The following is a 12,145-nucleotide window of genomic DNA, read 5'->3' on the forward strand; positions in this document are numbered from 1 at the left end:
TTGGAGGAGCAGGTTGCACGCCGCAACAGAACTGAATGTGGATATATTGTGAGAGCGGGTTGCACACTGCAACAGAAATAATGGAAATGATAATTGGTTATAACTGCTGAGTTGCCTTCAATTATTATAAATGAATTACCTGATTTATTCCTATTATTGTTGTTGTTACTAATATTGCGTACAGGTTAATGTAAGTGAACCGCCTTAGCCTCGTCACTACTTTGTCGAGGTTAGGCTCAGCACTTACCAGTATATGGGGTCGGTTGTACTGATACTACGCTCTACACTTCTTGTGCAGATTTTGGAGTTGGTCCCAGCGGCGTACCATAGACTTGCTCGGATTTCAGCTATCAGAGGAGACTTGAGGTATAACTGCATGGCGTCCGCAGTTCTGAAGTCCCCGTCTATTGTACTTTAGCTGTGTGTTTATTTCCAGACAGCTTTATATTATTCAGACCTTTATTTGTATTTATTCTAGAAGTTCGTGCACTTGTGACACCAATTCTGGGATGGTATTTAGACATCGTTATTATTATGGATTATTTCAAAATTACTTCCGCATTTGCTTCCTTGTTATTAATAAATTTAAAATTATTTTAAAAATGGATAATATTATTCTAACGTTGGCTTGTCTAGCAAGTGAAATGTTAGGCGCCATCATGATCCGAAGGTGGGAATTTCGGGTCTTGACACATTGACAGTTATGAATGAAAATTCTTTAAAGACTCTTCAAGAATAACGAAAAAATATTCATACAAGGGAACGAAAATTGCAATGAGTCAATCTTAAATCCTATCGGTCTATTGACTAAGTCATCAATTGCAAATACAAGATTTATGTAGATTTATTAGTCTATTTTCTCTATTACATGTAAGTTCTTTTTATTCTTCACATATATACATATCGCTCGCAAAAGATTTGGTACACCATTAACCCATCCTGAAAGTTGAAACTAGAAAAATTCGTGTCGCTAGACGTCGAACCTTTAACATTATTATTGACATTGAAAGTTTCTTATTCATACTCATATATGCTATACACTCTCGTTAATTTAGTACGCAATTGTGACAAGAAAAGGAAACGAATCAATGCAATATTCATTTATTTTCAAGCATAAGATAAAGCAAGAGCAATAAGTAAGATAACAACGTAACATGTTAGGGGTGGAATGATAATTAAGTATTCTTTTATCTAGTCGTAACATTTGCAGAAATTCGAGTTTAATCAGAGTTTAATTTGAGTATAAAATGTTATGAGGCCCCTCATGATGGAGAAGTGACTGGTAATGTGTGAGTTTTGGCAGTGTCCTTGTGATCTTTTTTACTCTATTAGGGCACATCAATATTTCAGAATTTTACTATTAGCTCGTCTTATTTTTGTGCTATTACACAGTCTTTTGCTTCTTTTTCTTAGCTGGAAGACCTGGAGCAAATACATTTTTTTTCACATTGTAGGTGGATTCTGTATTCTGTAAAGAAACAAAATCCAGGACCAGTCTTTACATTAAAACAGCAACAGCAAAACGAGTCTCCGTGAGTCAAACAGACAAAACCAAGAAGACCTTTGGATTATATTTGGTTAAAGTTAAAGGCAGAATAGATCGGACCCCTGAATTTCATAGCTTTTATTTAATCCACATTTAAATTTTACGATGGCTTATTTATACCTTTTAACTTGGCAATCTCATAGCTTCCGCCCCTTGTACATTGATGTGATAAGGAGAGTGAATACACTCTCTTTCAGGCATGCAGAAGGAAGAAAATTAGAAGAAAAAAATCAACTTTCAAGTGGGGTAATTTTCATCTATTAATTGTAACATAATCAAATATATTGATTTATTTGTTCCAACAATGATTTATTTTTTCTTACTTCTTTTTAATAACATTGCATATTTTATCCCAGTTATATTTTTTTCTCGTTAGATACCATCACTATTTGTTCCAACTATATACTTCTTCTTCTTCTTCTTCTTTTCGGGCCAAGTATGTAAATCTTAGCAGAAATTTTATTATTTTAATTTGGCCAAATAAAAAGAAGGTGTAGCCAAATTATTGAAGTTCAAATAATGTATATTTTAGAGATAAAAAATAAATTTATTTCTTCTCTCATGCAATGACTATTTATTTTAATTGTATATTTATTTTTCTTTGGGTCAAATTTGTAAAATATTTATTTGGAATTTCATCATTTTTAGCCAAAATAATGGAGCTATCAAAATAACTTGATAAAAATATTAATATCTTTAACTAAATAAAAAATTTATTGCCAAAACAAATCACGTGACCATGCATGTACACTCTCATGGGTTGTCAGCGTTCGGGGGGTCGAGACTATTAAATTATCTACTTCATGAGGTTAATTAGGCCAACGTAAAGATCAAATATGCACCGAAATATACAACAACAACAATAACAACAACGACGACGACCCAGTAAAATTTTACTAGTGGGGTCAGGGGAGGTAGTGTGTACGCAGACCTTACCCCTACCCGAGGGGTAGATAGGCTGTTTTCGAAAGATCATCGGCTCAAGAAGACGAAAAGAGGCAATATATCAGTACCATCAGTAAAAATATAGAAAAAAATAACAGCATGGCAAGAACCAGAAAATAGCTGAAAAGCAAAATAATAACCAATAGACAAAGCCCGGCACTAAGAGGACGAAAGAGTAATGAGAACTCAACACTAACCACTAGCAATCTAAGACTAAATCCTAAACAGACTAGCCTCACTCTAGTGCACCGTAGAAATATGCCCAACTATCTCCTAACCTAACATGAGAGTCAAGCCTCACGTCCAATCCCGCTTCCGTTGGCTCGACGCTGAACTTGCAGGTATTCCGTCTTAGTCATGCTCAACTTGAAACCCTTAGACTCAAGGGACTGTCTCCAAACCTCCGGCCTCTCATTGACGCCTACTCGGGTCTCATCAATCAGAACTATATCGTCAGCAAATAACATACACCATGACACCTCCCTTTAAATATGGCGTGTCAGTGCATCCATCACCGGGGCAAATAGGAATGGGCTAAGCGCAGACCCTTGGTGCAACCACATAGCAACCGGAAAATGCTCTGAGTCGCCTCCCACTGTCATGATCCGAGTCTTACACTATAAAAAAAAAATTGGAATTAGCTACGAACGTCGTCGCTAATCTGTCGCTAAAACGCTCGTAGTTAGCAAAATTTCTTGATAATCAGTTGCTAATCCATCGCTAAATGAGATTAGCGACGCATTTTTCTGTTTAGCTACAGAATTTGTCCGTCGCTAAAACCTAATTTTTTTAGTAGTGTTAACTCCATCATACATGTCCTTAATCACCCTAATATAAGCAACCGACACACTTTTGCCTCCGGACATTACCAAAATTTATTATTTGAAATTAAAGTCAAAAGATTGATCCAGTTTACTAGCGATGTCTCCCAACAAAATAGATTTAAAATTTAAAGATAGTACATACGAAATATTGTATTACGTTCACTATTTATTTTGTGACAGAAAATATGAACTTAGTATATAATTTCAAACCGAAAGTAGCGAGTACTAGATACATCTGCTAATGAAACTAAATAGTACTTCGTTATTTCAATTTCATTTTTGTAGAGTTAATTTGATTAATTTTCGAAATTAAAATAATCTTAATATTTTAAAATTTAAATTTAAATATCTAAAAGTACTTCTCATATCAATATGATTAAAAATATATTTTAAAATATTAGTTAAAGTTCATATAATTTAAATTTTAAGAAATTTTTAGGCAAAAATCTTTTTATTTTTTGACGAAAAATAAGTAAGCAACAAAGTATTTAATCCCTCAGAAAGACTCAGAACAAAAACGAGTCACTTCTATAATATGTGTACAGCAAATATAAAGCCAAATATGGAGTGAGTAGTCAAAATAGACACATGAAAAAGTACTCTTTACTCAGAGCAATTATTATCTTCCTCACGTAAACAACCTGTCCTACTGTTCTCTTTTTTGTTTTATTTTTTTCCTTGGTTTAGAAGAACAACCTGATCCACAATCATTTTTTTTCAAATCTAACTGATTATGACATAAGAGAATAATAATGGTTTTGCATTATCTAGCAACTGGATTGTGCTTATCTTTTTAATCATCTAATTTTGATCGGTCCAAAACTTATTAATAGAGTATTTTTGAAATAATAATTTGATCCTTTAAATTTAGAAAAACATTAGATATATACAGACCAGTTACTCAATTTAGAATAAGATTGTTAATATTATTTGCTTTGACTGCAATTCTTACAAGTTTAAAACAGCTCGGATTTTCGCTGGCCAAATTTAACTTTATATTGCACTTACGTGTTTTTGCATTTTTCCTTTTGTGTACTTCCTTTTAAATTAACAAACTTGATGGAAATTCTATAATTAGTTTAGATGACTCCGTTAGTCAAACCAAATTTACAGTGTATAATTGAAGATATCATTAAGTAGTTCCAGACTTTTTGCTTATTAATTTTTTTCCTTTTTTGAAATTAATGTACATTAAAAATTTCTTCAAATGAAAAAAGACAAGAAAGAATGGGATAGTAATTCTTTCGTTCCCACTTATTATTGACTGTTTTCATTTCTTCAAGATCAAGTTTGACCAAACTTCTGAAACTAAAATCGAATTAAATTAATTCATTTTGTTACTTCAAAACACTAAAAAGAGTAAATATTTGGAGATAAAGAAATATAACATCCCTGCAAAAAGAACTACTCCTTAGTTATACATGTATCACCCAGTAAAATTTATGCAAGGATGAAAAATCACAATCTTGCACTGATAGCAACATTGCATAGTAAAATTATTAAATAAACCTGATATAGTTAAAAACGAGTAAATTTTATGGGTGATCATTCAACTTTATGTTCATTACGCAAAAATTATTTTTCTTCTTTTTGTTACTTAAAAATCATTCAAATTTGTGTTCATTACCCAAAACTCACTTTTCTTTTTCTGTTACACAAAAATTATTTTATTTTGCTCTATTTATCACAAAAGTCACCTTGGCCAGATTTTATAATACTTTTATTTGAAAAGTTTATTATGTCCTAGACATTATAAATCCTCTCATTTATGTAATATCTTATATATTATATAATATATAATATATTTTTACTTATGTATTTTACTTATAATTAATATAAATTTAAATTATTTTATTTATTATTTTTATAATATATCCATACATTTAATTTTTTCATGATACTCAATTTAATATATTTTTTAATATTTATTTAAAATAATAAAAACAGATTTGTTTAACAAATAATAGTTTTTTATAGTCAATAAAATTTTAAAAAAGGTTTCAAAGATATTTGTTTTAATATCAAGTTTTTTTAAAACTTTATCTGTTAATATTATATATTTGAAAGTATTAATCTGATGTGTCATTTTGCTATATGCGGGTATTTTATTTATTAAATTAATGTGTATGGCTTGGCTGATAAATCAATGAGTTTTGATTTTTTAATTTTCATTAAACATATTTCATTAAGCATGATTAAGAACGTGGACTTGAGATTTGTTCACTGTAATGTTATTGACAAATTTAATTATGCTACTTATATATCTTGAAAATTAATATTAAGAAAAATTAAATATACGAATATATTATAAAAATAATAAATAAAATAATATTAAGTTATTTTAATTATAAGTAAAATACCTGGGTAAAAGTATATTCCATTATATAGAAGGTATTACATAAATGAGAAGATTTATAATATCAAGGACATAATAGATTTTTCAGGTGAAAGATTTGTAAAATTTGGTCAAAGTGATTATTATGATAACTAAGCATGGTAAAATGATTTTTATGTAACAAAAGAAAGAAAAATGACTTTTGGGTAATGAACACAAAATTGAATGACTTTTAGGTAACAAAAGAAAAAAAATAATTTTTTGGTAATGAACACAAAGTTGAATGACCACCCATGAAATTTACTCATTAAAAACTAAGTTAAAAAAACCATACACACTACTACATTAGTCCCTTTGTCCTGGTTTAAGTAAATGTGAAAAAAATTTGAAACTTATTAAAACTTACCATAGAAATTTACGAAGTTAGAAACCATCCGATAGTAAATTTAAGTGGTAGCAAATATACGAAATTATTGTTTTTCTGGACTAACTAAAAAGAAAAAAAGTGTTTTAGTCTTTTTAAAATCTGTATGTATAAATAATAAAATATATGGGGGTATTTCGGTAACTTCAATATATCATTTGACAGTCCCAAAACATTTGAAGCAAAATTTGGTTGAAAAGATGGTCGTGCATTAGTCGTCTCATTTGTTCTTTTAACATTCTTGAATTGGTTTCTCTCTCTCTCTCTAGTGCTACATGGACAAGACTCTAGAGACTCCAGTGTATAGAGTCTGCTTCTAAACATAGACCCTAGAGAGAGAAAACTAGATAGAGTAAGCAAATACCAAAGAGATTATCATCATCTATTATATGCACTGTAGCACCACCGTATATAACATAGCCAAATTTCCTAGAAAAAAAAACCCAATCTCAATCTCATAGATTCAAAGAACTAAACCCATCTGTACTGATAAATTTATTTGTTTCTCCGGTAGAAAAAATGGAGGACGATGGTTTGGTTCATGGGAATCTTGATCCTAGAGCCCAAGAATTCATACCAAGATATCCTTTTCACCAACCCCATATCAATTCTCTACCTTTGCTCCCTAATCAATTTTACTATCCTACTTATCCATGTCCACCACAGTTGCCATACGGTGATGGTGTAGGATACCATCAAGTTACACACACGGCGTACGTTAGCTCAAACCCACCTATGCCTACGCCCTTTTTGCCACCTCCAAGTTCAATGGCTACAAGAACTTTGTTGTTAAGTATGGTTCCAGTTGAAGTGAGTGAGTCAATTGTGAGAAGGGATTTGGAAGTTTTTGGAGATGTTCGAGCAGTGCAAATGGGAAGATTAAGAGAAGGGATTGTAACGGTTCATTTTTATGATTTGAGGCACGCGCGGGCAGCGTTGATGGAGATTCAAGAACAGAACATGCAACAGCAGTGTCGTTTAAGGAGGCATTATGAGGAGTCTATTTATTCTATGGGTGGTTTAGTTCTTCCACTTCCACTCCCACTCCCTCCCCCGGCGCGTGGGCTCATTGCTGGAAGAGCTATTTGGGCTCAGTTTACTTTCCCATTGACTTCTGGTCTTCCTGATGGGAATAACCAAGGGACACTTGTGATTTTCAATTTGGACTCTCGTACTTGTTCTAATTATCTTAAAGATATTTTTCAAGCTTTTGGTATGCCAACCTTTTAATTTCCGTTCTTTTCATCATCTTGCTAAGGGTGAGTGAGGATTCATATATCCCAATTTTCTCATATGTTTGTTTTATGTATATATATAGGGCATGTGAAGGAATTGAGAGAGACACCAATGAAGAGGCATCAAAGGTTTGTGGAGTTTTATGATGTAAGAGATGCAGCAAGGGCTTTAATGGAGATGAATGGAAAGGAGATAGATGGGAAGCAATTGTTGATTGAATTCAGTAGGCCAGGTGGAAATAGCAGAAGATTTTCAAGAGCTAATTATTCATCACCTAGCAGCAGCAAATTCAGTCATAGTTCAATCAACTACAATTATTCTCCAACATATAATAATTCTTCTCCTCCAAGTACTCCACTAAAACCTCAGAGGAAATCAAATTATTTTAAAGGAGGAAACCCTAGTGGAAGTGAGACTTCAGGTACTGGGTCAATTCAAGATTCATTGGCATCTTTGTGTATATCAAATAATGTTAGGCCTGGCAAAATCAAGAATGCCAAAAGATGTACTAAAAGTATTATTAGTCCAAGCAGTAGCAGTACTGTTACAGCTTCTTCTTCGAAGCAACAAATTTTGCTACAAGTTAAGAGCAACAAACCATGGAAACAGGCAAAAGATTATGATCCTCGCTTTTTAATTAACGAAGATGCGATTATGGAATCAAATTGCAGTGATACCAGAACTACTGTCATGATTAAAAACATACCCAACAAGTACAGGTAATTTCCTTATCTATTCATATTCTAATTTCTCCTTTTATGTTTAAATTAAATGCCGGTAATATAGGAGTGAATAATAATACATGGAAAAAATTATCTGCTTTAAAGGCTATTTTTTAGTTTATTGATAATAAATGGAGTACTGCGTATTTGTGTTTCACATATCATCTCGTATAACATATAGGAGTACTAGATTTTAGGTAACATATTACTGGGATAATATCCACCAGTTAAATGTTATGTGAGTTATTTTTTCTTATACAACCGATCAAACGGCATTTCTAATAAAAGTTAGTTTAATTTTATGTTGAAAAATACAGTAATAATGTTGGTTTTTGGTATATTTGACTGACATATATTTGGGGTATGGTGCAGTCAGAAGCTGCTGCTGAACATGCTGGACAACCACTGCATTCACTGTAACGAGCAGATTGCCGACGGCGAGCAGCCAAAATCCTCCTACGATTTCGTTTATCTTCCCATTGATTTCATGTGGGTTTTTTCAATCAAGATTGAATTTTTATCACTTAATTTAATTAGTTCTAACATGTAATCATATATATATTTGTTTAGTAACAAGTGCAACGTGGGATATGGATTCGTGAACATGACTTCACCACAGGCAACTTTGAGACTCTACAAAGCTTTTCACCATCAAAGTTGGGAGGTGTTCAACTCCAGAAAAATCTGTCAAGTTACTTATGCTAGATTACAAGTATGTTCCACCCCCCTCTATTAAATTCATTGTTTAGTTTGTCCTAAAAAAATTATTGTCGCATAATTCAATGCCGCAGTATTGAATACGTAAGAATTTATTTATGTATTATGAGTAGTTAAGTTTGATAGAATAAAAATACTTGTATAATAATTTGGAAGGAGTAATTAGTTTGTGATTAAAAATGCATGAAGGGAATAGAAGCACTAAAAGAACATTTCAAGAACTCAAAGTTCCCATGTGAAGCAGAGGAATACATGCCAGTGATATTCTCACCACCTCGAGATGGGAAGTTATTAACAGAAGCTGTTCCTATAGTGGGTGGAGGAATGAAGCCTCCTCCATTACTCTTTTGTGCCGTCACTTCCGATTCTGATTCGATGGAACAACAGCTAGTGGAAGAAGTCGGTAGACTAGTAGTCGTAGATGATAATGAAAATGGCTATATGATAGACACAAGTAATGATGATGAAGAAGCAAGAAACGTCGGCGTTGGCGTTGGCGTTGGCGTTGGCGTTGGCGTTGGCGTTGGTGAAGGTGAAGATTACGATGACGACAACAACAATGATTCACGATCATTTGCTTCCATCTGCATGTAAAGATTTTCTACTTCTCTTCTTGACATTTACGAAAAAGAAAAGATTTCATTTCATGTGGAAGTGGAAAAGAAATCGACCATTCCCCATTGCTGAAAACTACTGGCACAAAAGAGACAATCAGTAAGTGCAAACAAACAGCTTGCTACCACCCAATGGGTTTGCGTGTAAATCTCTCTCCTTTTCAACTCAAAAAAGCACTCTTCTCTCTACCTCGATCGGGGGAAAAGAACCCACTCCCAATACCCATCTAATACTCCTCACATACTTGTGTAGTGTAGTGTAGTTGTAGTTTTAGCTTTTTTACTATTATCTCTCTTTGCAACATCGGTCTGTTATCGTTGTAAAACTAGTAAAAATCTTTTTCATTCAAAGCAAGAATTCCATCTTTTTCGTTTTCACTTTTCCCAGGGATGTGCATGTTTTGTTTTCCTTTTATTAATCATTTATTATGGAGTAGCATGGTTTAAGTTAATATCTAATTTAACATGTTATGATCGATAAGTTATTTATTATTCATTTCCAGTGAATAATCAATGTTTTTTAAATTAAATTTCTGTTTTATGCACTGTTTGTGTAAATATTTAACCTAAACATCAATTGGTAATTTGTTAAAAATAACAATTAATTTATTGTGATGCCTATAAGTTGTATAGGCAGTGTATCAAATTTTATATTGTCAGTGTAATTAACTGAAACCTTTCTATTCGCTTAAGTTCTTCTCAAGTAATAATTTGATTGGACAAACATTTTACACTGTTAATACTAACATAAACTCTTTTATGTATTCTCATAATGGATAATCCTTTGGATTTCTTTTGTTCTCTCTTTGAAACATTGGTCTGGTATCGTTGTAAAACTAGTAAAAATCAAAGGACTAGATCTAATCCAATTCTTTTGCGTTTTCTTTTCCGAGGATATTGAGCATGGTTTATTTTTCTTTGTTAATCAGTTTTACGGGCTCTGTTTTTTAGTAGTAATTATTACCTCATCGGAAATATTAAACCTGACTCTTTATGTATCTGGCATTAATTGAAATAGGGGAGTTAGAAAAGCTGGGAACCAGTTATTGTTCCCTTGTCCATCGAGCTCCTTTTATCCGAAAGCTAGAGTGGTAGTACTTCTAGAAGGAAACAATAATTCGATTTTCAAGATGAAGTTTGTGTTTTTTGAGCGTATTTGCGACATTGCTCTTGTTTTAACCTAAATTTTTAACAGCAAGTTTGATAGTGCTTTTGCACTCATTTACACGCGAGAATAAGGCATTATAGTGCATTTTTTTATACTATCAGTTACGTAAATTTTATTTGTTGATTTACCATATTAAGGATGCAATGACAAATTTGTTGAAGACATCATTAAATAAAGAAAAATATGCTTTTTCAAGTAGCTTAAACTTTTAGGTAAGATAGTTACACTATTTAATATGATATCAAAACATATATAGAAGTTTTAATTTGGATTTGAATCTTGTCGCCACCAATATAAAAAAGAATCAGCACACATATATATAGACTTGTTGAAGACTGATTATTAAGTAAATAAAAGTATGGTTAGATTTGAGTCTGTAGGTCTTCGGCCCGAACTGCACATGCAAGCTCGGTCTTCTGGGAAAAACGATTCATAAGCCTTCAACTGGATAAGAAACTTGAGAGAATCGATGAAGTTGAGAGTGGGAATCAGAATTTGAGGAAGTGACGGGAAATAAAGTAACTAGGCTAGACTGTTGACCATACACACATAAGGGGGCGTGTTTAAAACATGATTTAGTAAACTGAGAAATGTATTTTTGCTAACAACTTACTAAACTTACTCGTCTAACTTATGTAAGAAAGGTTTTATCGATGATATATAACTATAAGAATAAATAAAATGAAAAGCGTTATATGTAAATGATAGAATCTGTGTACAGATCTAGCAGAAAAAGCAATTGCATGCAATTGAAAAGAAGCTAGAATGGAAATTAGAGAATGAGTGAGGAAGAAGAAAGTGAATCTTTCTTTATGTGACTAACTGCTCTGTTAATACAAAGTGAGTTAGTTATATACAACTTAGCTCATATGAGCTCACACGATTCACGTGTGTAGATTAGGTGAAAGGACTAAAATACCCCCATTCACAATGTAACTAATGTAACTACCACAACTAACATGCCTCTACTCTAATACTCCCCCTCAAGCTGGAGGGTGAAAGACATCCAATACTCCAAGTTTGGAAACTAGTAAGTTATGCTAAGGAATAGAAAGACCCTTTGTGAGCAGGTCTGCAAGTTGAAGATCAAAGCTAACATGGTGAGGTGCTATGAGCCCAGACTTGATTTTCTGTCACACAAAGTGACAATCTATTTTTATGTATTTGATGCGTTCATAAAATATAAGATTCTCAGCTACTCCCTCCGTTTTAATTTATGTGAACCCATTTGAATGAGTACGAAGTTTAAGAAAAGAGAGAAGACTTTTGAACTTGTGGTATAAAATGAGACACATATATTTGTGTGGCTATAAATCATTGCATAAAGGTAAATTATTTCCAAATAAGGAAATGAGTCATTCTTTTTGGCATGGACTAAAAAGAAAATATGTTCACATAAATTGAAACGGAGGGAGTATTTGAATAACTGCTTTGTTGTCACAGAATAACTGAGCAAGTTTAGAGATTGGTATCCCTAGTTCTTTAAGAAGGCATGATAACCAAGTTATTTCTGCTGCCACAACTGCCATACTCCTATATTCTGCTTCTGCTGAGCTCCTGCTGACAGTTTGCTGTTTCTTAGATTTTCATGAAATCAGAGAACTACCTAGTTTA

General features: G+C 32.6%; 1 protein-coding gene across 1 annotated transcript; it reads left to right on the forward strand.

Annotated features, from left to right (window-relative positions):
• The first annotated feature begins 6,318 nt into the window (after window positions 1-6,318).
• Window positions 6,319-9,741, forward strand: LOC104105196 (protein terminal ear1 homolog). Its single transcript, XM_009613446.4, has 5 exons — window positions 6,319-7,287; window positions 7,393-8,029; window positions 8,405-8,521; window positions 8,603-8,744; window positions 8,939-9,741. The coding sequence occupies exons 1-5, from the start codon at window positions 6,594-6,596 to the stop codon at window positions 9,341-9,343; spliced, it is 1,995 nt and encodes a 664-aa protein (XP_009611741.1). The 5' UTR covers window positions 6,319-6,593; the 3' UTR covers window positions 9,344-9,741.
• The last annotated feature ends 2,404 nt before the right edge of the window (window positions 9,742-12,145 follow it).

Source organism: Nicotiana tomentosiformis, chromosome 12, assembly GCF_000390325.3.
Source record: "Nicotiana tomentosiformis chromosome 12, ASM39032v3, whole genome shotgun sequence".
Classification (NCBI taxonomy): Eukaryota; Viridiplantae; Streptophyta; class Magnoliopsida; order Solanales; family Solanaceae; genus Nicotiana; species Nicotiana tomentosiformis.